Source organism: Anas acuta, chromosome 1 (assembly GCF_963932015.1).
Source record: "Anas acuta chromosome 1, bAnaAcu1.1, whole genome shotgun sequence".
Classification (NCBI taxonomy): Eukaryota; Metazoa; Chordata; class Aves; order Anseriformes; family Anatidae; genus Anas; species Anas acuta.
Window position 1 is genome coordinate 30403946 of NC_088979.1, and position 26357 is coordinate 30430302.

At 44.1% G+C, this 26357-nt stretch overlaps 1 protein-coding gene across 8 annotated transcripts in view; it reads left to right on the forward strand.

Moving 5' to 3' along the window:
- The first annotated feature begins 2516 nt into the window (after window positions 1-2516).
- Window positions 2517-26357, forward strand: part of TSC22D1 (TSC22 domain family member 1) — a 77675-nt gene continuing 53834 nt past the window's right edge. For 4 of the 8 annotated variants that reach the window (XR_011094241.1, XR_011094245.1, XR_011094244.1 and 1 more), the window contains exons 1-2: window positions 2519-3110; window positions 3630-6460. Coding sequence is in view for 4 of the 8 variants with exons in the window: in XM_068675125.1 (XP_068531226.1) it covers window positions 3663-6460 (2798 nt within the window). In the remaining 4 variants the exon portion in view is untranslated. Of the gene's footprint in view, window positions 3111-3620; window positions 6461-23240; window positions 24420-26357 lie in introns of those variants that run through there. The other 4 variants (XM_068675122.1, XR_011094230.1, XM_068675119.1 and 1 more) reach the window with 4 other exon arrangements.

Here is a 26357-nt window from a genome sequence, read left to right on the forward strand (position 1 = left end):
TAGCCTAGACCATCCTTTGGATTGTTAACTGACTAGTGACCACATTATGCAAGTAAGTTACAACTTATCTAAATTACATATTTTTTCCTTTTTTTCTCCAGTTTCCCTTGGGGAAGAACTGTGTGGAGCTAATCTAAAGATGTTTCACATACTGTACTAAGAAGTGTATAGCCCGAGAGGATGACAGGTATCTCACCAACTACTTGAAATGGATGTAATTTATTTAGTTGGAGTGTGCTAAACCAGACATTTAACCAATTACCATACTACTTTTTAAATTCTTTTTCAAGCTGATTGATGCCTATTAGGTGCATACAAAATTCTTTTTGAGTTACTTACTTATACAGAGATTTTTAAGGTTAAAAACAGATTCATCCCTCTTCCTAGACCATGTGCTTTAAAAGTAGTTGGCCTTTGTTCAAACATTCAAAAAAATATCTTTGTGCTGGGACTAATCATAGAAGGCTTAATTCCTCAAGGAAATTGTTCTGGGAAAGTTATAAGCAGACAGAACAGGAATTTATAATGGAAGTTGGCTTGCAACCTCAGGCTCTCATCCCAAAAATGTTTACACACATTTAGCATTCGGCATATGAGTATCTCATCAATAAGGCCTCAGCATTGCATCAATTTCCATGTAGACAGATCACGGGTATCTTTGTGACGCTTTCTTGAAATCTGTGAGATTTACATGAAGATGCCTTCCGGTATGGGGCTCACAACACGTTCAGGTAGCATGTTCAATATGTTCTGATTGTCAGCTCTAAAACATAATCTTGCCTAGTTCTCGTAACAGGCAGAACATTATTTAATTACATGCCAATCGCTTCACAATACTCAGCATTGTCTGTATACAGGCAGTGGGCTAGAGCCATGGAAGGAGCAAGGGTTGCAAGTCTACATTTCAGGTACCTAGAGACCTGAGCTGAACGTTTGCATTCCAGATATAAAAGCAATTAGGATGCAAAAATCAGGATTTTCTCAAAGCTACCCCTGTCCCTCACACTGACTGAGAGATGGATAATCTAGTTAACAGGGTGAGACAAGATGGAAGGCTGAGATTCAGGCACAGGCAGCAGAAACTCCCACTGTGCGTGACCTTGAAACCTCACCCTTTTCACAAAACGGAGCTAGAAAAACAGCATTTTTAGTACCTCAGTGATTAAACACCACACACTGAACATGGGAGACTCAAATCTCCTCTCTGCCTCAAGGAACTCACATTTACATCTCCCACAAGAACTCTAATGACTCAGCTATGTGATATAGTAGCTTGGACTCTCCCATATTCTCTTGTTAAAGCTCTACTACTCTTCACAACATATTTACATATTCACTGCAGTAAACACCAAATTCTTTTTTTTTTTTTTTTTTTTTTTTGCTTCCCCCACGTGTCCTGTTGATTGTCCTAAGTGGTGGCTTTCATAAATAAGCTATAGAATTAGTCCGAGTCAGTCAAACATTTTATTGTTCCACACACACCATAATAATTTCAAAGAGGTGACTGAGCTATCTCCAGCAGCTCATGAAAGACTCTATCTAGAGATGAGGATGTGCTGCCAGAAAATGGGACACACAAGCACCCCTCCTGGCATAGGTGCACACTTCATCCACCTGGAGAAATGGACGAGAAGGTGTGAACCTTTCCCCCTCTGTAGGAAAGCAGGACAAGCAATTTAGCAAGCTCTGAGAGTGCTCCTGGAGAGAGTTCTTATGACAGGAGAGGTGGGGCAATGAAATTGCTGTGAATTTGGTGAATTGAATTGGTGTGAATCTGTTGGGCTTGTGTTGCAGTGAGACACCTCCCCACCTGCGGGATGCTCACCAGGGCACGCTAGCAGGTTTGTAGTTGCTATGGAAGATCTCTCGGCCATCACACAAGCACCTAGTGCCTTCAGGGATCAGACAGCAGCTGCACCAGATTGAGGAGAAGCCAAGATTTGGACACGGCAGAGCTGAAGCCACGAGGGGATGGAGATGGCTGAGGGATGCATTGAGTTTTGCTACATCTGAGGAAGGCCACGAGGTCTTCAGTGCTGAAACAGCAAGAGAGAGATTGCGGTGGACTTGACCTCAATTTCACTTAATGATAAAAAAGTACTTGTGAAGGGTGACCATTTTTTGAAGGAGTGCTTTGGTACGTTACCCCGATGTGCCCACACCGCCTCAGGGAGCGGTGGCAGCCCCGGGCCCTCCTGCCACCCGGTGGGGCATGGGGGTACCTGAGGGGGGCGGCGGCCATTTCGGGGCGTGAGGGGACCCCGGGCGGCACAAAGGGACGGGCGAGGCAGGAGGAGGAGGAAGAGGAGGAGGAGGAGGGAGGGCGACAGGAACATTCTGGACCGAGGGAGGGGATGAAGAATGAAGACGAAGGTGATGAATAACGTGAATAAACCCGCGGATGGTGGAGAGGGGGCAGGGAGGCGGGTCATGTGAGGCACAGTCATGCTGCGGGACCGCGGCACCTGGCCGCCATTTCGTATCCCCCCAGCCCCGCTACGCCCCTCCTCGGCGCTCGGGGGCTCGGCGGCGCTCGGCAATTTCCGCCGGGGGGAGCCGAGCGGAGCCGAGCCCAGCCGAGTTGCGCCGTCCCCGGGCCAGCCGGGCTTTATGTCTGCCGGGCCGGGCGCGCCTGCGCGGCCGCCGCCATCTTACGCCGTCTGCGGGCTGCCCTCCCCTCAGGGCCAGCGCTGCCCAACCCCCTGCGGCCCCGCGCAGCGCCTCCTCCTCCTCCTCCTCCTCCTCCTCCTCCCCGCCGGGCTCGGCGAGGGGCCGGGGGAGAGCAGGCAGGGGAGAGGGGCTGTGCGGAGGGCGAGCGGGTGTTATAAAGGGGGAGGAGGCGGAGGGGGAAGGAAGAGGGAGCGGAGCGGAGCCTCCCCCGGAGGCAGCCAGACACGGAGGGAGGGGAGAGCGGCTGCCCGCCCGCCTCCCTCCCTCGCTCCCTCCCTGCTCTCTTCGCCGGGCTGCCGCTTTTCTTCCCTCCTCCTCCTCCTCCTCCTCCTCCTGCTGCTGCCGCTGCCGTCTCTCGGCTCCCCAAAATGATTCAGCTCCATGGCTGCCACTGACGGGGATGGCCCTGCCCGGCTCTGCCTGCCGCTGCCGCCGGTCCCGTACGTATCCGCGCCTTCCTCCTCCTCCTCCTCCTCTTCCTCCCCTGGCCGCAGGCAGGGCCGGAGGGGCGGTTCTGCCGGTTGCCGGCTTCCATGAGGGGAAGGGGAAGGGGCTCGGCCGGGCTGAGGCGGGCATCGCCTCCCCTCGCCCTCCGGCCGGGGGAGGTTGGTGGTGGTGGTGTTGGTGGCGGTGGGATGGGATTTGGGGGGGTGTGAGGGGGTCCTGAGGGGGTAAAAGGGGTGTGGGGGGGTTGGGGAGTGTCATATCCAGGGCTGGTGCTCGCCCCCTCCCTGTGCAGGAGGAGAGGGGGAGGAGAGCGGCGGTGCTGAGGCGGCTCAGCCCCTGCGCTGCGGGTGGTGGTGGTGGGGGTATGGGGGGTTATAGGGGGGGTTATAGGGGGGTCTGTGCGGTGTCTGTGCCCTGCCGCCCAGCTAACTGTGCGTGTGTCTGTCTGTCTGTCTGTCTCTCTCCGTACCGGGGGACCGCGCTCTTAAAATCCGCCCGATACAATGCACCAGCCTGACTCAGCCGCAGACATTAGTGCTAGGAAGATGGCGCACCCGGCGATGTTTCCTAGAAGGGGCAGCAGCAGTAGCAGCGGCAGCAGCTGCGTTACGGCTCCCACTGCACCAGGTACCGGCGGCGGGAGCGCTGCCCTCTCCGCCGAGGATTATCAGCCACCCTTGCTGGTCCAGCCGCCGCCTCCATCTCCTGCAGCATCGGCGGTGGCGGCGGCGGGTCCACAGCCGACACCCCCTCCTCCACAAAGCCTGAACCTCCTCTCGCAGTCTCAGCTCCAGCCACAGCCTCTCGCGCAGGCTGGAGCTCAGATGAAGAAGAAAAGTGGCTTCCAGATTACCAGCGTGACCCCTGCTCAAATATCGGCTAGCATGAGCTCTAATAACAGCATAGCCGAAGACACCGAAAGCTACGATGACCTGGATGAGTCCCACACTGAAGACCTGTCCTCTTCAGAAATCTTGGATGTTTCTTTATCCAGGGCCACTGACTTGGGAGAACCCGAGAGGAGCTCCTCCGAAGAGACTTTAAATAACTTCCAGGAGGCAGAGACTCCTGGGGCTGTTTCTCCAAACCAGCCTCATCTTCCTCAGCAGCACCCTTCTCTGCCTCATCACCCGCAGCAGGGCGTCGTGATCAACGGAAGCGTTCACCCCCATCATGTTCACCACCACCATCATCTTCACCACCACCACCACGGACACCATCATCCAGCGCATCCGGGGGTGGGCAGTGCCCCGATTTCTGGAGGACCGCCACCCAGTCCGTCGTTTAGAAAACTATCAACAACTGGAAGCTCTGACAATGTTATAGCAACTGCACCGGGTTCTGCTGCATCATCCACTGGTTCCCCCGCATCTGTCGCGTCTAATATCCGCACTACGAGTACTCCTGGCAATCTAGGTGTAAGTCCTGCTTCTGGAACTAGTACCTTAAATAATATGGGCGGTGGTAGCTCTAGCGTGGCAAGCAGCATGCTTGGTACTATAAATTTAAGCAACATCACAAGTACTGGTAATGTAAATGCTTTGTCTGGAACTAGCAGCAATGTTAATGTGAATATCTTGAGTGGTGTTGGCAATGGTACGAGTGCTTCCTCTAGTGTCATTAACAATGTTACTAATCCAACTGCAGGGATGGCAGTGGGATCAAGCCAGCAGCAGCCTGCATCTGGCACCTCAAGGTTTAGAGTTGTAAAATTAGATTCTAGTTCCGAACCTTTCAAAAAAGGTCGATGGACATGCACTGAGTTCTATGATAAAGAAAACACTGCTGCAGTCGCAGAAGGAGTAGCAGTAAACAAAGCAGTAGAGACGATAAAACAAAACCCGCTCGAAGTGACTTCTGAAAGGGAGAGCACCAGTGGGAGTTCTGTTAGCAGCAATGTAAGCACACTGAGTCACTATACAGAAAGTGTGGGAAGTGGAGAAATGGGAGCACCTACTGTGGTACAGCAGCAAGCGTTTCAAGGTGTGGGTCCGCAGCAGATGGATTTTAGCAGCGCTGCTCCTCCGGCAATTCCAGCAGCGAGTATACCACAGAGTGTTTCTCAATCCCAGCTTGCACAAGTCCAGCTGCATTCTCAAGAGGTAAACTACCCGCAGCAGAAGCCAGGGGTCCAGCCTCCTGCGCAGCCCGGTCTCGCCGCTGTTCCCGGGGTTCAACCGGCCCCGGTTAACATCCTCGGTGTGACCCCGGCGCTGGGCCACCAGCAGCCTGCCATGCAGGGCATGGCCCAGCAGCAGCTGCCGTACCCACAGCCGGCGCAGCCCGTGCAGACGCTGCCGGTTGTGCAGCAGCAGCAGCTGCAGTACGCAGGAGGACAGCAGCAGCAACAGCAACAAACGGTTCCTCCGCCGATGGCCGCAGCTCACGTCAAGCCGGTGAACCAAAACTCTGTTCCGGGGGCCATGCCGGAGTACATCCAGCACCAGCAGATCCTCCAGCCCCCGGCGCCTGCCATGCAGCCCAGTTCCTCCGCGGTAGGAGCGGGGCCGCCGGTTCCCGTCGCCCAGGCCCAGAGCATGCAGCCTGCGGTCCAAGCTCACCCCGCTGCCGCCCCGGCCCCGCCGGTGGCGCACGCTCCAGCGGCTCAGATGCTGAGTGTCGGGCAGCAAGGAAGCGTGGCCGCCGTGGTGCAGCCGGCGCCTGCTGCCAACCAAATGCCGCCTCCCGGCATGCCGTCGGCGGCTGCTCCTCCGTCTTCGCAAGTGGTGCAGCCTGTGCAGGCGGGGATAATGCAGCCGGGGTTACAGGCCGGCGCTTCGGGCCTTCCCCAGCAAATGGTGATGGCTCAGCAAAACACTTTGCTACCCGTGCAGCCACAGGCGCAAGCGGTGGAGTCGGTGGTGCAAGGAATGAGCGGCCAGCAGCTGCCTGCAGTTAGCCCTATCCCTTCCGCTAGTACTGTTCCTGCGCCGAGTCAAGCTGCTTCGGCCGTGCCTCCTGGCATTCCTTCTGCCTCTATAGGTTTGGGACAGCCCCAGAGCATGGCGCAGGCTCCGGCCGTGCAGAACGGGAGCGTTAGCCAGCCTCCCTTGCTACCGACGAGTATAGGGATGCCGGTGGCGCAGAGTGTGCCGCAGCAGATACCGCTGAGCTCTGCCCAGTTCCCCGCACAATCGCTGGCCCAGTCGGTCGTGAGCCAAATGGAGGACGGCAGGCGCCCCACAGAACCTTCCCTCGTTGGTTTACCTCAAGCTGCCGGCGGCGAGAGCGGCGTCGGAGCCCCCGCTGACGGCACCAGCAGCAGCGCGCCGCCCTCTGCTTCCCTCTTCCCGCTGAAGGTGCTGCCGCTGACGACGCCCCTCGTAGATGGTGAGGATGAGAGGTAAGGCCTGGAACTTTCTTCAAAAGGTGCAGCCCGGGGTTCGAGCACAGCTCTGTGCCCGGCTGTGCTGTGAGGTGAAGTGGCGCGGGGTTTTTGTCTGAAAATCGCGTTTCTCGGGTCCCAGCGCGTGGAGGTATGAGATGAAAACGCTTGTTTTTCTCGTGAGGGGGTGGCTTGTATTGATTATGCTCCGAAACTACTGCGTGGGTAAATTGTGTTTAACAGTCTGTGACAGTGTGTATGTTCCCATTGTATAGAGGAAGACAAAAGAATACGGCGGAATGTGGGTACGCTGGTGGTGATTGTAGTTTAGATTATTTATTATGCTGAAATAATTAATATTTATTCTTCGGCGGATGACTTTTCCTCCACAAGCCTAGACTTCATCCTGCCTCAGCTTCTCTTTTCAAGTGTTGCCTTCACTCAGGTTGAACCAGTTGCGAGGCTGTGGTGTGTATATATAGAAGCCTTCTCTTTGACAGCCAAGAGATGCTTTAGGCAAATGAGTCTGGTGGGAAAAGGGAGATTCAGCAACGCTGTTGTGGCTCCTCAAATTGAACTCGGGGCACTTTTGGTCTTGGTGGTTTTGCTTCAAAGCAGTAATCCTTTGTGGGAGCCGCTCAGGCCTGTGGAGGGGCAACGAGCCTTTGAGTCTGGTGCACCTATTTTGTGCAGAGTAATAAGCTACACGGTCTCCCACCTCCACTTTTTTCCAAGAAACGAAGGCTGCTTGGTCGTAATGCTGTGTGCTTGTGAATATTCTCATTTCTTGGTGCGTGCAAAGAAGCTGGGTCAGTTGCAGAAGGCCCTTGCGTGCTCAGGGTAAAGCGATCTTCCCAGCAGTTTTACAGTGCAATTGTTTAATGTTCATTATGTCTGGAAATTCCTAATTATCGAGGACCTCTGGTGATACGCATTTAGAAATGGACCGGAAGACTGTGGTGGTTTCCCAAGGAACTTCTTGGCTAAGAAGAAATGACGCTAGTGGGAGAAGTAGATAACTTCAAAATAAATAACCTACCTTGAAAATGGGGAGAGGGCAGAAAAGAGCACTGGTAAAGAACAGCTGAGACTTGGAGAGAAAGACACAACACCAAATATTTACAAGGTGGGGATGGGAGGCAGGAAATAAGAGAGATATCAGTGGCCAAACTCTATTTAAAAAAAAAAAAAAAAAAGGTTGCTGGGAGAGGCTGGCTGCTTAATATTGAAAATACTAACTCTATCAGCAGTCCCTGATTATGTTGATCATGAGGTGTTGACTGTCTTCGTGGCTTTCATCACATCTTTCTAAGATGCCAGGGAGCTATAATGAGTAGCAGCTTGTCTTCGAGGAGTGCTGGAAGACAAGTTCCAACACTGGTTCATTTTGATCATGTTTTTTAGTTGATAAATACGTGAAGGTGGTAGAAGACAGATGGAGGTGTTCAAGCTCACAGTGTCACCACTGTAGCTACTAGCAGGTGATTTTCTCAAACTTTTTGTTTGCTTTTCCTTCCTTCGATCTTTCTAAACTCGGACACTGATCCTGTTTTTTTTTTTTTTTTTTTAACCAACCAATTGGGGGAAAAAAAACACCCTAAGCTTTCAGGAGATCCTAGCTAAGTTAGAGAATTTTAAGCTCATTGATACTCGGTGTTTTGGAAAATCACGTCTAGCACGTGATTGTACCCTGATTTTAAGAGCATATGTTAGCTGTTTGTCATGATTGGTAGCTTTTCCCAGCATGTTTAAATCCCTCAGGGTAACAATAGCCAGAAATGCCTCCTTCCTCTGTTATTTGGCCAGCTAAAGATCATATCCTTTCTTCTCCCATGCACGTTGTGTCTTTGTTCTATCTGTCATCTCCAGGTAGCCTATACTTTTGTTCAGCTGCAGTTGGAAAATCATTCAGATGCTTTACACAGAGCAGGATATGACTCTGTTAAACGGAGACCAAAAATAATTGTGTGTTCTGCATGGCAGCGGTGATCAGTTTGCTTGGGTAACTTCTGGTGGAGCTTCTGCCTGTAAAACTGGAAATTTGGTGAGATGGCTTCTGCTTCTGCTCCAGGGAGGCTCAGAGCAAGCACTGAATTGTCTTGACCGTGGAATTTCTTCTGGTCTGGAGCTCAGAGCTTGTCACTCCCTACAGGTAGCGCAGGACGTGCTGTTACCCTCTGGCTCCTCATTTACTTCTCTGGTTATTGAATGTCTTTAACTAGAGTACTCTTGAGAGGTTTTTTTTTTGCCTGTTTGTCAGATTATTCCCTATTTTACAGGAGGTAGATGGGTAGTGTGTTGTAAGCGTATGTAAACATTAAAGGAGGAGATATACTATAAATAAATACCTGTAAGTGTGTGCATATAAAATCCTGGTTGCTCCCTCTCCCTCGTGCACCCATACATCTCATTTAAAATTATATCAATACATCCCTAGTGGTTCTAAACCTGCCAAGGGAGAAGGTAGGGAGGAAAGCAGGCAGGCTCTGACATAATTGGGCCAGTGAAGAAGCTGTAAAATTCCATGTAGTGTGCCTTTGAAGAAACATCTGACCTATGTAATACCTCGTTTAGATTAACTCCCAGCTTTCGTTAAACCTGCCTATAGTTGTGCTTAAAGACATCCCGGTATCTTTAAGCCTTCAGCTCTCGTTTTTAGGATGCTGTTTGCAGTTCTTTTGATGCCTGCTATCAGGGCATGGCCTTTTTAAATAAAGGCAGCGTGGGGCGTATCTGCTTTGAAAACAGCAACCTTTATTTCCCCGGTATGGATCAGGTTTTTTAATCACCGGTGTGACTCGAAGAGATATTAAAAATGATCTCCTTGGCAGAATGTCGTATGGAAAATTAATTTACAAACTTTAATAAAGAGGATACAAATAATGCAGTCAGGTTCTGTGTTTATAATAATAAATTCTTCTGACTAATATTTCTTCAGCCTGTCAGGTATGCCACAGATGTTTACATATTGGTAGACTTCTCTTCTGATATTTCAAGCCACAAAAATGCCAACCAGTTTTTTGGATGTTATATCTTGTTTTGATTAGTTTGAACCATGGTATGAGCCCATTTTAATATACGATTCTCACAGAGTTACTCCCTTAAATTTGCAGTGGTTACCTCAATGTATTCAGTTCTGTTACTGAATTCTCTCCATTTTAGACATTGGTCTTTTCAGCTCAGTATTTCATCTCTGGAACTGTAGAAGAGGATTTTTTATTTCGATGCTTCTGTAATCTTTAAGTATTGAAAACATATTTATATTGCAGCAAGTTCTTTTGAGTATTTATACTTAGTGTTGCAAAATATATCAATTTTACATCTTTATAGACAATGCTTTATTATGTTGTAGGCATTTGCAGTAAGAATTCGCACAGATGGATATAAATCTTCCAATTCAGCAGTAATTTAAACAAAAACTAGAAATGAATGCATTTATACCATTTCTAAGGGCTATTGTAAATTAATTTCAGAAACTGAATTTGAGTACCCATTACTCAAAAGCAGTTTTTATGAATGAAAGATGAGAGAACTAATAACTGTCTCCCTGTCCTTGACGTTTCCTGTGGAGTTGCTTTCATTCTTTCATCTGATGCAAGTTGTTTTCACCTGCTTGTGCATTTCATCTAGCAGTGGAGCAAAAGAGGAAGGAGGAAGAGATGATAAACGCATAAAATTGGCATAGATATTTGAAGTATTCTTTATTAGCTGACAATCTCTCCTGTAATTCTCTTTCTAAGAGAATTTTTTAGTAGAAGACATCTTTACCAGCAGAACAGACAGCAAAAGGCATTCTTGGAGGAGATGCTTTCTGTATACCGTATCTGTTCTGGCCTGCTAAATCCGTGGAGAAACTGCGATTTTAAAGCTGAACATGAGAATTGGAAGACCTGTGAACTGAATTTTAAGACTCTAGTAGTAGTAACTAGTAGTGGTTTGTAAAGGGAGAGTACACTCTGGAAACTGGATGAGGTTTCATATCCACAAGTAGGAAGGTTGGTCAGGTTTTCACAGATGCAGTTGGGTTCTTGCTGAAGCTGTTGGTAGGCAGCGTGAATGAACATACTGAAGCACAAGTGGAAGTTTCGATTAAATGTTATTTTTAATGCAATAACTGCTTTTTTGCATGCTGTTTAGAGTTTATGTGGACTTCTTCATTTGCTGTGAAGATTGCTTCTGCATATTGAGCAAAAGGAGGAAGGTAACCTTTAGGAGACGCTTCATAACAAAGCATTTATGGTGGCTCAGCACGGATTTATGGTCATTATTTTTTTAGGTGCAGCCTGGTGGCAGTGTCACCGTCTTCCATTATCCATAGGCTAAGCTTGCTTTAGAGTTGTGTCATTTAAAAATGACACCACTCGAATTCCTGGATATTGACTTTTTAAAAAGTCTGTTCATATTTTCAATTTGGCTATTTATGGAACTTGGAAAAAAAACAAACCCGTTACCCTCCTTGTTAATGACAGATTGCGCGAGCGAAGAGTACTTTGGCGAAGAAAATGCAGTTACTGCTGTGTGGTGCTGGCAAGTTCAGCTTCTTTTTTCATCTGAGGGAATAAAATGCCCTAGCACTGGCAGAATTGACTTGGTTGTTTCTCTGCTCAAACGAAGGAGGAGGAATTCAGGGTCTGCACCTCTTGTGTCTGCTGGCCAGCTGTAGGCACAAGGGTGCTGCTCCCCTGTGTCTGCAGCAGCCTTGGTTCACTGTAACTCGTCAGCTGGGTTCTGTGCCACTGGGGCTGTGGTTATCCCAAACCACATTTTGGGATAGTTAGCACAGTTCTTCTCCCTGGGTAATGACAGCAGCTGCTCTGCCAGCACCGTGGAGTTGCAGTAAGGGTGAACTCAATGCAGGCAAAAAGTTTTGGTATCTGTTTGGATGGACCTCTTCCTGGTGTCTGCCTTTTGGGGATGTGTTTTCTGCATGCTGGGTGTTGTGTCCTTTAAAGACAGGAAGAGCAGACGGGTTTTAATGGGATTTCCAGCAAATGTTCATTAGCACTATGGTTTTGGCTGCTCTTTGGGATCGGCAGTGTATAAGCAGGCTAAATATCTGCGGGTGTGAAAACCAACGAACAAAAGGTGAAGTGTTCAGTGCTGAAAAGCACTCGTTGCTTTCTCAGGATTTGCATTCCTTAAGTGACAGGCTGAACTGGAAATTGGGATCTGCCAGTCAGCCTGTACGGGGAGTGAAGTGGTTCAACCTCCACCAGTCGCCATGGCCTAGGTAATGCCACAGCAGAGCAATGCCTGTGATGCTCCCTGGTAAGCAAAATCACATGAATGGGGGTGGGAGGGAGACGTTAAAATGTAGCTTGCTTAAACACAAGTAAAAAGACACGTGGATAGCACGCCTATGCTATGGAGAGAGCTATAATAATGTTCTTGGCATGACTTTTTTGGAATAGTTTGTGATCTGGGTCTGCAGTTCAGTGTAGGTAAACCATAAGAATTGAAAAAGAATGCTGTGTCTTTGTTCTCATTGATTTTTATGCCCTCGTTCTCTTCTCTTCTTGATTAATTTATGAGAATGAAATGTGCTGTGTGTGTAATATGTATTTAGGTGAACAAATACTGATAACTGCTTAAAAATGGGTCTCTACCTGTCATTTACCGCACTAGGGCCACCAAAAGCAATGATATTAAGCAAAAGCACGCGTTACAGAGCACAAATCATGGGCAAGATTATTAAGTAAATTATTTCATGGTAACAATCACTGTAAATAAGGAACTAGTTCATTGTCAGTGTGACTGTACAAGAAACCGTAACTGAAAGGTAAGATGGAAAGACCTCTTGAGTGACTGGAGATATCCCTCGGTTTATTATAGCCTGTTCTAAAACACTTACAGAGTTATGAATTGAATGATGGAAACACAGTGTAATTACTATATGGCATCAAACCAGGGCATCTTGTCCTTACGGTTTTGCTGTCTTACAGAAATTTAACTCTTGGTCTGCACTGGGGAATTAGCTAACAAAGATACTACTTGTGCTGTAGTCAGTTGTGGGGTAGAAACCCTTATCAGCACATTTTGGTGCAAGCTTCCAAACACCTGGTGTGAATTAGCAGTGTTTGAAGCAGGATTTGCTTTGTGGTGCAGCCCTGTGCAGAAGTCTCCATCTTCTATTGAAGCCAGACTTCACTGAGAGAGATCGAGCAGTTCCTGGTGTTTGACGGGCAGAGATTGCCTGTCAACCCTAACGATCCTATACACGCAAATGTGAGATTCTTGCCGTGATATTCAAGCTGTTTTATCGTCGTTAGCTACCTTGTGGACTAAACTAAACGACTTGTTGGTACCTACTGAATGAGGGTTTCTCACTTTGGTGCTGTGCAGAGATTAAGAATGACTCATCACAGCTGAAACACAGCATTGTGCTTTAAGAGCTGAACCCCTTCAATTTTATGGAAATATTTATACTTGCATCCTAACTCACAAACACTTGATGAGGTAGTGGGACTCTTTAGACTTACTTACCATTTTTCTCTGAGCAAACACTTTCAATTTTTGTATTTCAGATGTGACTCACGATTTTTTTTTCCCTACTCCACAGCCTTTAACGTCATGGTTTTGACTTCATCTAAGCTGTTTTAATGCTATCGGTAATTTAACCTTTTACTGGGCAGTTAGTAATTCACTTAGCCCGGTGTGTGCCTTTATGGGATTTTAACATGTTTTTTCTTTAAGTGTTCATTGAACTGCTATGAGGTGCATGCTGCTGATGAGACTTCATGTATTGAGTACCTCTGACAGTCAGGATGTATGGCTAAATATTGCAGGCATTCAAGCTTGAAGTTCTCATCCATGTTTGTATTTTTTTTTCTTGCAGTTCAGGGCCAGCAATAGTCCAGAAGAGTCGGAGTGATTTTTCTTTGTCCAGCGTAGAGCTGTTACCTAAACAAACTGCTCTCTGTTTTAACCTTCCTTGCTGGGGGTTACAGGTATTGTACAGGCTGCAGTGGTGCAGGATTCGGAAAGTGCATTAGAAGAATAAAGTAGGAAGTAGAGCAGTTTGAGGTTTTTATTATCACCAGAGATTAGGAATTTAACACTTTCTGAGAAGCTGACTGTAATCCACGAAGCACAACAAATGTGGGTACCGTTGATGTTTGTTTTTCTCAGGGAAATTCTCAGAAAACTGCTTCATATTTATTTTAATTAAATGAGGGATGTCTTGGCTATCTGTTCTATATTCATCATATTCTCATCCATATCGGAAAATTACACTTAGAATTTGCAAAAAGAGCCACAGGAAGATCTCCTGGAGGTTTAGGCTTAACTAAAAGATAGGAATGGATCTGTTAAAAAGATGGAGCTGCTATTTCTAGTAAGGAACTGGAAATCTGATACCGACTGGAAGTTGTTTGGAGGGAGTTTTCGAGCGTGCTGTTAAATGTGCTAAACCGCTTGGCCAGGCAGATTGTTTGAGCTTGTGTGCGAGTTGTCCAGCCTTCTTTCTGTTGTTGGGGTTTAAATTAGCGTGGATGTCCAGCAGCAACTTCTCAGGACTCTGGTTTCTTCACTTGTAATGCAGATTTGGACTTCTGCAGCAGTTGCTTAAGCAACAGCGTGAAAGTGCTGCGCTAAGTGTTAGGGACAGGACTTAAAATGCAGATGGACATTCAGCAATAGTTTTAGTGTTTTTATGCCTTAAATAATAGCTCCTTAGTAAAAATATATAATGTAGCTCTGAAAGGTGAGTTATGTGGATAAGGTGCTGTTAGTATGTGCTCATTTCTGTATCCTGAGCCTTACGCTTGCTTCATTCCTATAAGATCTGAAGGTGCAAACTATGTGTAGCTTATTGTTTTTTTTTTTGCAAGTATTGATTTTTTTAATCTATAATCAATTGTCTTTGGTCACTGGCAGTGCTCGTTTTTGGTACCAAACATTATCAGTGCTGATGTGCCTAGTCAGCAGCCTGGTCGTTTGGTGTTATGCTGTGCAGCTTGGTACCTGTGGTGAGTTTTGTGCTTGGTTTAGGAATGGCTTTTTCCATTACATCGCTGTAAACAAATGCATGCTATAGAAATACCTTTTAATGTGCTTCCAGCGACTTTGAACTCCCCATGCACTGGAGAGGGATGAAATCCCTGTCAAGATGAGGGAGAACTTTGACGCTTTTAAGCTTCCCCTGACCTTCCCTTCACCCAGCTCTGTCACAGTTGTGTTTGGATGGAAGAGAGATGATTGCTGGCGGTCATAACTTACATGCAAGAGATCAGTTCAAAACTTAACCATGCTAAGCTCGTGTTTCTAAATATTTAGAGCTCTTACAGCCAATAAAGAGTGTGATAAAGCCCAATAACTCATGTATGGTTGTTTGGACTGCTCTTGTGACCGCGGTTTAGAAATCTCTCTCTTCAAAGAAGATGAAACAAAAACTTCTCAGGCAGGGTTTAAATTATACATGACTTGTTTGGCATGTATCGCAACTGAATTGGGATCAGTTTAGGCAAAAAATGAGCTTCTGTCGATTTTCCTGAGAGATTGTTTTCAGCTGGGTAGCTTTATTGGATGTGTGTGTACACAACAGTCTCATAACGTGCTGGTGTATCGTGAAAAGGCTCTTATTTCTCTGAGGAAGTTGGTTGGTAGTACCATTAATTTAAGGAGGTATTAATTGTCGCTGTCCCTTGATGTCACTTGGATCCTCACGAACTCTGAGCATCTCTGAAATCCAGCAAGGAAGGATTCTGCAGTAGTAATTAGTTTATATTCGGCATTATGGCTTATGCTGCAAGCTGTTTAGTGAAAATCTTGACCTGACCTTAACTTGAAATGTTAGAACTTTTTTTTTGATTCATTTTTTTGGGACTGAAAATTCTGAATGCTGCTTATCTGAACACATATGTGTGTCTATTTCTATGTGTATGAGAATATATAAACCTCTTTTAAAGGAAAAAACCCACAAAAACTTCTGGTGAGCAGTTGCTGCTGTTGGTGTTTCACTTCTTGCATCCATACAAAAATAAGACCAAGTGAAAATAAAAATAAAATGAACCATGAGTTAATATTTTAAGCACTTGTTAAATAATTTACCGTACCACTCAAATGAATTTAAGGTATAAACGCACCTCTTTAATCTATTGAATGAGGTTATTATGTTAAGAATGGATCAGCGCGTTGTGCTGCCAAGGGTTTCTTTAGTAGGCCTAATATCCTAAATTAGGTGAAATGGCAAGTTACTCATCAGTGCCCAGGGAATGGGGCAGGATGTGCATGTGCTTCCACGCTCTTTTCTTTCTTTCCAAGTTTTTAGGGCTTTTTCCAGCTCCGTGCCGGCTTGTAAAGGAGGAGTTGCCGAGCGTGGATTTCATTGGAGAGAGAGGAGGGAGTAAAAGAGGTGTGAAATGTTTATGATGGTGGTTTTTTGGTTTGCTTCTGTCTCTTCTTAGAGGGGAAAGGGATTTCAGTCGGCGTGAAATGGTGTCAGGCCTGCGTGTGTTCAAGCCAAGCGTATGCAGTTGCTGGCAATGCAGCCTCTTAGAGGAGGGAGGGACGGTAGCCAAAGGGCCTAGGCAGGAGTTGGGGTTCTGCTTTCCCTGCCTTATAACGAAGAGCAGGGATATGGTGATCCTAAAAGACTTGCTGTCTGATTTCTGTGCTATTTCTGAAATGATTTTAAGATAGCACTCCTTCAAAACATGCAAAATTTGACAACTTTTCAGTGTTTTATGGAAAAACAGCAGCGAGGCAAGACAGTAATCTGTATATTCCTGTGGATGTGCATCCTGGTAGGAACGAAGGAGGCTCTGCAAGGCTGCTGCACCAAAACCTGAGTCACCATTTTGTCATGAAAGCATGGGTTGGCCTCTTCTCTGGGGTTTCTCGGAGGTTTCTCTGGGGATGTGTGTATTCTTAGTGCCGCTTGCTTGCGCTGGGGCACAGCGATGTAATTGAGCAGTCTTTTTATTTCACTGGAAATTAACATGTAAATGGCAGCTGATGACTTGCATGAGGATATTTTCGGCTTCTGAAGAATACTGAGATCTGTGGAAGTGGGGAAAATAAATATTAACATTGTTCCAGCAGACAGTTGTGGCTAGCAGCAGTTATCTTCTTTGCATTTGTCTGGCTGTGAGAATCTGCTCGCCGAGAATCTTTAATGTGCATATTTACTGTCAAAACGCTTAAAATACTTTAAACATGGAATTTTAGTGCCTGTGAAGCTATTGGATGAAAGTGTTTTCTCTGAAGGTGTCACAAACAGCGCTCCAAAGAATTTTTAAAGGGACATTGAAATTCTCCTGTAACTGCTCGTATGTGTTTTCACATAGACTATGTTGAGGCTTACTAAACTAAACAATGTTTAAGAAATCCATGCAACCTTCCATCTTGGTAACTTTTAATTGAAGAAATGTAAAATAAATCTATTTATTATGTTTTTAAAATTATTTTTAGGAGATCCTTCTTGTTTGGAGGCTGGAATAAGGTAGTCTAAACTACCCTCGATATTTCAGGAACATAAAAATATGAGTATTTATTGTAGTGTGTGTGTTTGTATAATATATAGTAGTAGTAGTACAACTATATATATATATACGTAGTGTATTATCTATATTTATATACCTTCATTCTTAAAATGTACAGCAATAAATACACTGGATATTGGGATATCTCTGTCAAATGGCCTGTGTATATTCAGGTATAGACTGAAGATCAATGTAAGACACGGGCAGTTATTCAAATTTCCAAATATCTTTTGTTTCTTACTTCACTTTGGTTTTCAAAAATACCTATAATTCACTGAAATTATAGGTACTCTTTAAAATTGCCTTCCTAAAAAGGGACAGTCAAGCACGTTGCGTTTGTCTGATAATATTGCGGTGTAGTTTTGCACAATTTGGCATGGACAGCTTGACACCGAGGTCTGTGTTCAGAAATGTTCAAATACAAGTTTTAATCTTCTGTAGTGAATTGTATTATGTGTACGTAGATCTTTTCTTGCTGGAACTTCTTCAATTGTGCCAGTTGTACTAAGAACTTTTGCTTTCCTGAACACCCGTCTTAGAATGTAAGTGTAATGGAAAATCATATTTCATGAACTTTTCTCTTCATGGGAATGTCAAGATGGCAAAGAAATAGTAAAAATAACTTCTGATTAATTTTTCTCCAAAATATCTGCATTTTCAGTTAGAAAATTAGCAGTCTGTATGTCAGGATATACTTGCACTGAAGTTATTTTGTAGCTTAATAGGATTTTTTCTGTAGTGCTTTTTATGCCAAATATAATTTTAACTTCTTAATACACTTTATCCTAAGATGTAATGAAATTATTTGTCCCTGTGCAGGATACTTTCAGTGTAACTGGCAAACACTGGATATTTTGACTTGTGCTTATCAGTTGTTTGTTTACAGCCACTGGCATATGTCATCTGCCTCTAATGAAGAGGGGCGATTAAAAAAATTCTGGGAACGTTTCGTTTCAGAAATAAGAGTTAGAAAAAGTAATTACCATAGGTAGTCTGGTCTGCCTAAAGTGACCACAAAAGAAATGCCCCAAACATAATTGCTGGTAAAAGTAAGCAGCCTTTTTTCTTCATGAAAGCAAATCTAGCCCTGGCTAAATACTATTTAATTACAGTGTCTGTCAGGGAATGTGACCAATTCCTGTGAGACTGTCCTTGGGTACTAACAAAGGTTGTTTTAAATCTCAGATGGGGAAGTAATGGGTTGAAATGCAGTTCCTCAAAAGCTAGGCAGGTTTTGTCTAAAAGTACGTTAGTGGGTTAAAGTAAGATTGCACAGGCATGGTCCATGAAACATGGACATTAAGGCAGCGTCTTGCATCTTGGCTTTTCTGAAAACTGAAACTAGTCACTCTTGGTGACTAGAGTCACTCTTATTTAACCAGGAGTCCTTTGTCCTCTCCTCTTAGAGTAGGCTTGCTTGCTCTGAACCTTTGAAAACAAAAACTGAGTTAAAGTTAAGACCTGTGGTGTTGCTGTAGCCTTTACTAGGACACTGTAGAACTCGGTTCGTGTTGCATTTTTTTTAATGACTAAGTATGATCTACTGGGATTAGAACGAGTTCAAAATAAAATGGCAAAGTAATACCTAAAACAAGAAACACAAATCTCTAAAGCTGAATGGTAAACCTCCATCTGGCTGCTGGTTGAGGCAATGACTCAGAAGGAGCCTAAAGCTATAACACACATACTTATTTTGTATTTTAGGTTATAAGTGAACACTAGTTTAAATCAAGATCTGGTACCAGTAAATGTACAAGTAAATGTATTATTTTCTGAGACAGGTTACTCATAGCTTCCTTCTGCAGCAGCATCTGAAGTACCTGGTGCTGGCATTTGTTGAAGACAAGATACTTCTTCACCCTTGTTTTTAAACTTCTGTTGAAAACGGTTTTGAAGTATGAGGGCCGGAGAGGAAACTGATGGAGTCAAATGGAAAAAGAGGTACAGAAGTAGGCCATACCCCAACCTGTTTATAGATGTGTGAGTGATCACAATCGATCACATGGGCTGCTAAAAGCTGGAAAGCCAAGATGTGTCGCTTCAAGGAATAACAGAAGTTGAGAGGCAGGGAAAGGTGTAATTCCTACCATGTTCTTTCAAAACCTAGCTCAAATTAAGATGTCACATAAGCACAAAGCAAGATATTTACAGTGCCATTAACAACAAAAACATTCATTCACAATCGTTATTTTTCAGGAAGCTGTTCTCGTGCTTGAAAAATGTAATGGTCAGCACAGCAATGGCTTAAAATAGCCCTTTGGATGCTACAGCACTGACATTAGAGCCCCATTGGCAAACATCCAAGAGCCCTGTAAAAGAAGAAGAAAAATGCTTTACGTGTTAAACTTGGTTTCATAAGGCAGCTTCTGATGTTGAGTTTGCTAACATTTTGAAATTGTTTGCCTACTTCACAAAGCTACTATGAAGTTTAAAACCCTGTGAAGAGTCTCTTTGTAGAAACAGTTCTTACAGGCTACACAAAAATAACTCTGTTACAGGAGGGCATGTGGGGTGCCTAACTACGCTGAAGTGGAGGGGTAGCTGCACCTGTAGGGTCAAAAGAAACACGCTTCAGCAGTTGCATGTTTCTGTTTTCCCTACGTGCATGTTTTGCAAATGCTTGGTTGCCTTATCAGCATACGCTCTAGGCCTTTCCAGGCAAATTCATCTTTACATAAATGTGTTTGGTGGTTATGTGATAGAGCTGAGCCATGCCATTTGTCCCCTGCCACACAGCAGGAGGAGGGGAATCCGTTAGCAGCCTCCTTTCTTGCTCCTACCCAAGACATCCTTGGTAGTTATACGTTCCCCCACAGGAGGAGAGAAGCCTTTTCTTATGATATCCACTCTTAAAGCTTCTGTGAACAACTCCATTAGCTGTTGCTAATGAATAAATGAGTAGCAAGCATTAAAAATTACCAGGTTCTTAATTTTACTGCTGCCTGAGAAGGTCTCTGAATAAAAGATGTGAAATGCTTCCCTTCCCAGTTCTGTCAGGTGAGTGCTGGTACCAAAGCTGCTGAGAACTGTCTTCGCAGTAAAAAAAAAAAAAAAAAGGACAGGACAGCTCCACTGGATTCAGAACTGCATGGTTATTGTTGGAACTATAGCATTAATAGTCATTTTGAGAATCTGTGAGATCTGATACAGCTTCATCGAAGCGCTTCCTCATTATGGTGCTGCTTCTCTCAAATGCAGCTCTGCTGTTCCATGCAGGAAGATACAGATGTCCTTGTTACACTTTATTCTAGCCAGTAGCACCGAGAAGGAATTGGACTTCTCTAATAACTTCTGAAACATGTTTTTCAGGAGTTGCAAATTTCTAGAGCTGCTGGTGTTATCAGATGCTCTGCAGATCAGCAAGATGTCAGAGGTCACTAAACCCTAGAGGAGACAAGTAATCTACTTAAGCTTTTTATGACTTTATTTAGAACACCTAGCTACATTGAAAATAGCTTTCTTTCCATTGTGTTGTATTTATTTTAATCCATTCAGCAGTCGTTCTGGGCAAATAATGTTCTGCTTAATGCATTTGTGCCTGAACGAGGCCTGAATGTGCTCCCTAAGGGAGTACTATTGTGGTGAGGTCTTGAGTCAGAACCTGGGTTAAGAAGAGCCCTTAAGTCTGCCATTCCCTCTTCCTATTGTGTCTCTCTGCTGCATATTAGGATTGTATTGGATTATACCTCTCCCAGGAATCCTTCTTCATAAACAGGAGGAGTTTGCAGACTTCTCAGGAGTTGTATTTGGTGTTTGGAGAAGGTGCTTGATTCAATTTTAATGCAGTAGGGTGTGGGTTATACAAAAACAATGCAGTTACTTTGCACGTCAGCAGTAAAATGAGTAATAAATTTAGAAATACTGGAAGCTCAATGATAATGATCTTGTTTTAAATATAAAAAGTTGAAAACTTTTTTTAAAAAAAAAAGCTTAAAAAAAAATAATCCCAGTTACTAAAGCCAGTAAATTATTGTAACATTTTCTAAGTATCAAAACCAAAACATTTGAAATGTTCCCTGCTAGCTGCAGCATTGGGTAGTGGTGAAGGGAAATAATATGTGTGGCTTAAAATTAAAAAGCATTCTTACCTTAAAAGTATTACATACTAACTTTTCAATAACATATTCAAAAATTTATGAATGCTAACTAAAGTTGTTAACCAAGTATTCTATTTGCAGCTTACTGCTCAGGAAATTTATTTCTTCCTCCAGCAGGAGGAAGAAAATTAGTCTCAAAATTTACATCATGTTCTGTAGGTGATGTAAAATACAGTTATGGGAATGGTAAAGTGGTGCAGGTAATTCTAGAGTTTTGAATATCTTCTCAGGACAATGGAAGTGAAGGTGGTGAAGGGTCTCGAGAACAAGTCCTGCAAGGAGCTGGGCTTCTTTAGCCTGGAGAAAAGGAGGCCGGGGGAGACCTCATTGTTCTCTACAACTGCCTCAAAGGAGGATGCAGCGAGGTAGGGCTTGGTGTCTTCTCCCAAGCAACAAACAGGACAAGAGGAAATGGCCTCAATTTGCTCCAGGGGAGGTTTAGGTTAGATATTAGGAAAAACTTCATTGAAGGGGATGTGAGGCTTAGTGGTGGACTTGGCAGTGCTAGGTTAACAGTTGGATGTGATGATCATGGAGGTCTTTTCCAGCCTAAATGATTCTATGATTCTGTTCTATGAATTTAAATAGAAATAAATGACCATAATTCTTAGGTTGGTGCTTATGACTTGCTTACATCTCCAGGAAGAGTGACAGATGTGAACACGAGACATTCCTGCGAGATAAACCAGGTGCGAAGGACTGGGGAGAAGGATGCAAGAAACTTATGAACTTGCATGTGACTTTACTCTCAAGAAACTGTACGTGACCCCTTTTTGTCTAGTACAAGTTTGCTTATCTCTGTAAAACATCCTAGGAGAAGTCAGAAGACGTCCAAGAGTAATAATGGGCCAAAATATTTCAAGTACTTCTTACAGCACAGGATCAGTTGCTGCCACCTGTGGCCCAGTGATTCTGTAGGACGCTGTCTGCTGGGCTGGATAAGTTCATACACCTCATTAGGCTAATAACCCAGTGCCAATAACTTTAATAGGTGGCTTTTGCAGCAAGTCCTTTTGCACAGTCAGTTACAATTTCATCAGATAGCACTGCTGGAAGCACGCAGTACTGGAGACCGATGGGGTACTATTCCTGCTGGGTGAGGACTTAAGGCAAGTTGCTCCGGATACACTTCTCAGATGTAAGTTGTTGAAAAGTGTTGGCTCTGTTCTGCCTTTGAGAAGAATTGTCACAACTGTTTACATTTGGGAAACGATTGTGCTGTTGTAGGCTTCAGACTACGGGAAGGAAATGATGATCACAGTTTCTAGAATCTGGGTCTTTAAATGTTTTGGTTTGGTTAAATGGTATGGCTTAGGTATTTTTTAAAAGCTATGTATCAGAATGATGCAGAAGCTCTTTTAAGGAAAAAAGATGGATATGTCAGTAGAATGAGGATGGAGACAGAGCTAAGAGGAAAAAATAAGGAAGCCAGATCAGCTCAGAGCATAATTCTTACTGTGTAAAGAACTTTGAAAACAGTGATTTCTGATGTTGGTGCCCTCCAGGAATGTAAAGGGAAATAGAAGCAATTCTATATTACATGGCTGTGCTGGAAAACTTGCTACTTCTGCAAGTATGTGACTTAATTTAAAGAATAGACTGGTGAAGTTCAGAAGCTTTAGGAGTAATCAGATGGAGAAGTGTAGAAGTAGAATTTCAGTGATTGAATTAGTACATGTGTTACTCAGGGTGTGGGGCTGAAATGCAAATTTTTTGGGGATTGTTTGAAACTTATGTGGAAAACACGAGCTGTTCTAAGGACTGTTGAACCTGATTCAGGTTATTGTGTACAGCGTTTTCTGTTTTGGTTTGGACCATCTGATCTCCCATATTATTTAAGCTTTTCAGTTGCTGCACAAAAGAGCCTTACATCATGTTCCAGCATCAAAACAAGCTGTTAAATTCTTTGTTTGCGCTAACAGTTTTTGTCCTTTCAAGTTTAATATAATTGATTCAAATAATTAGCTATGTAAAAAACCCTACTTAATTAAAATCCCAGCACCTGAGGTTTAACGCACGAAAGCCTGGGTTGGAAAAGGAGATCAACAAACAAATCTGTGGCTGAACTTTTTAATTGATCCTTGATCGTTCTTGCAATCCTGCGTAAATTCGGGAAGAGGATTGTTCGCATATTTGGGGTTTATGATAGGATGGTTATTTCTGTGCTGTGTCTAGGCAGGAGGAATTTCAAGGACTCTGACAAATGCTTATTATTTCTAGTTATGTGGAACCCATTTTTCTACGGAGGAAAAGGAAGAGTGATGTAGCCACGGAAGAATTTTCTACTGGAATTCACTCGTAGCTAATTCATTGAGATTTGGTACTGCAACTGCTTATTTATGGTTTTGCTTTTGACTAAGGGAACATTAACGGAAAGGGAGAGAATGTGAATTGCTATAATTTAACACTGAGTTGATTATATTTGTTCTTTAAACCCCTTGCTTACCTTTTGCACCAGTGAACCACAGAAACAGGAATTTGGATGTCTTTCCCTCGAGGCTCCTCATTTTTTTTCACAATTTTGACTCTTTTATGAGTAGTTTCTCATTACTATTCACTCTACATTTAGTTAACAGTTACGGATATAAAAAGCTTGTGTTAAAAATGAAGATTTTAGTAATGTAGCTTTAGCTTAAATCATACATGTAAAGAGCTTTCATTGAAGTCAGTGGGATTATTCACGAGTCATATTACAGTTCTTCTGTGTTTACAGTATCGTGTTTTCTCTGTCATTGATGTGGCTATTAGTTTATAGAAGCTAAAACAGACTTCACGGCATTGTCTCCAAATCTTTGATGTACGCTTAAAGCGTGATGATACATGATATGAAAACATAACATAAAATGCTCATGCTAATTTCAGTCGTTGGCCCAGTTTAAATAAATCACTGTCTTTTAAAGGGTCCCGAGTGACTCTAAATGTTTACTTAACATCTAGGGAGGAGCGATTTAGTAATATTTGTGTAACTCATTTAATTCTGCTTATGGGTTTGAGTTGATAGTAATTAAAAACACGACACTTGAGCATGATGCATTATTATTAATAGTCGTGCTTCAAGAGGGGTTACCTTACTTGCTTCCTGTTCTCTTTTAGTTTATTTAGTAGTCATGGCATGTACTCATTAAAAGTAAGGCATCCTGAGCCATCCTGATGAAATTCACCTGAAATCAATAAAAAATAGTGTCCATGAATATTTCTCACTATCTTTGCTCTTTATGGAGCTGGCTCTTTGAAGCTTCAGCTCACTCTTCTCACGTCTTCTGGTGTTTCCTGGGTTAAGTCACACTGATAGATAAAAAGGTTCAGACACTGTCTGGAGCTGTCTCTTGGCTCTCTAGCTTCAAAACAAGTAGTTATCAATTAAAGTTACTGATAAGCTTCAGGTTTGTATTACCTGGAGAAGGAGTTAGTTTTCGCTATACATTTTACACCCTTGAAATTAAAGCTGTAAGGTGCAGGCTTTTTGTGTGATGCCCTGGTTTTGCCGTACGTGGATTTTTAATTAAGAATCAACAATAGCCTTTTCCCATCAGTTAAGGTACAGCATATTGCCTGGAAGGGGTTCTCAACAAATAGAAAAAGGCTTCCCCTCAATTGGGAAATACCAAGTTGTGACACATCTATAAACAAGAAAGTTTACCCATTTGATAATGAGGTGTCCGAATGATACGTTAAATAGAGTTCCCTTATACAAATGGCCTTGTGGCAGGTGGTGCTCTGCTGTGAGTGGGGTTGTACCTGTAAATACAAGATGAATGCACATCTTCAGTGGGCGGGAGGAGGGGAAGGTGGGGAGAAGTGGCTGTCTCCCAGCCCTACTTATTTCCATGTCAGGAATAGTACCCTGCAGTGTCTTGCAGCTTATTGTTCACTTTGCAGCTTATTATTTCTTCCTGCTAGCTGACCCTGCTGTGCCATCCCTTCCAATCTCGACTATTTGGTGATCCTGTGATAAATTCAGTAGGTGTGAAAAAATGCAGTATTTTCTCTGAGAAGTGCATGGTGCTGGCATTGGCTGTTATTGGTAATTGAGTTGACTGTTCCTAGCTTGAGAGAGAAAGCATCTAGCTTTCTGTAAACCAAGCTCTCTTGAAGGACCATGAGGAAACCTAGAGTTTATTCTATTTCTCTGATGCTTGCCTGTTTGACCCTTTGTATCCTTCGAGCCATGTCATGCCCCCCTTCTGGCTCCTTCAGCCCTGGAATCCACAGCACAGTCAGCAAAGCTGTCCTGAGCTCAGTGCCTTGGGATTTCTAACGGGTTTTTATGCTGACTTTTTGGGGGAGGCAGCTGGGGGCGGGGTGGGGAAGAAGAGCCTTGGTTTTATTTTTTTTTTTGCATTCCAAATTCCTTTTCCCTGATGCTTACAGAGGAGAGAACAGAAGCCTGAAGTCAAGCTCTGTAAAGTATGACAGTGTTGAAGGGGAACCTGTTGGCCTGGCTCTGTCTGTGTGCCAATTCTGTTTTTTTTCCCTTTGCGGTATGCTGTTACCCTGCTGCTTCAGGCAGCAGCCTGCAAGTTTCTGGACAGTTGTCAGCCCGTGCAGACACTGAGATTCCTCCCAGAGGAAGCTGCAGCTAGGTACGTGAGAGTCAGGAGCAGAGAGGCAGATCCTTTGGACTTGCTGAATTCATCTAGGTAAGCCCTAGGGTGACCACTAGACCCTAAAATAGGGTATTTTAGACCTACTGATTTCAGATATTCTAGCATCAGAAGCCTCTGTTCATCGCTTTCCTCCTTTTGTATCTCCTGCACTTGCAGAGAATGTGGCATAACTGGGTGCAAATGACATGCTCAGACTTCAGTTACACCAGTAATTCAGAACTTGTTAGTTTTTTTGTGGTTTCGCTTTGGCCAGTGAGCAGACCAGAGTGGGTGTATTGGAGCCAAGAAAATGGAATATGCTGTTGAGTCCTTGTTCAAACTATTTCTTTGCCTGTTTGTTAAATTGCTAAATGCCTTTGGCAGGTAACTCAAGGCAAAACAAAGGTGGAGGAGTTGGCAACTGCATGCCTCTTCATACACCCTGCCTAGAGCCTGACCACCTCTTCATGAGCTTCTGGGAAGCTTTTAGAAAATGCCTGAATACTAAATATTAAAACAGGAGAGAGCAGGTAACTGAACCAGGCCCTGTGTTTTGGGGTCTCATGATAGCACTGTGACAGAAGGAGTTTCACAAATGATAAGCCTGGTTTTCCGTTATGCCTTTTTGAGATACCAGTGTTATGGATGAGGAATCTCTTAAACTTCAGTCCTGAGACTCCCAAATTCTTTTCACGATGAATTCTTCTTTTCATTGATACCATCATTCATGCAGCCTAACGTAGTAAAATGG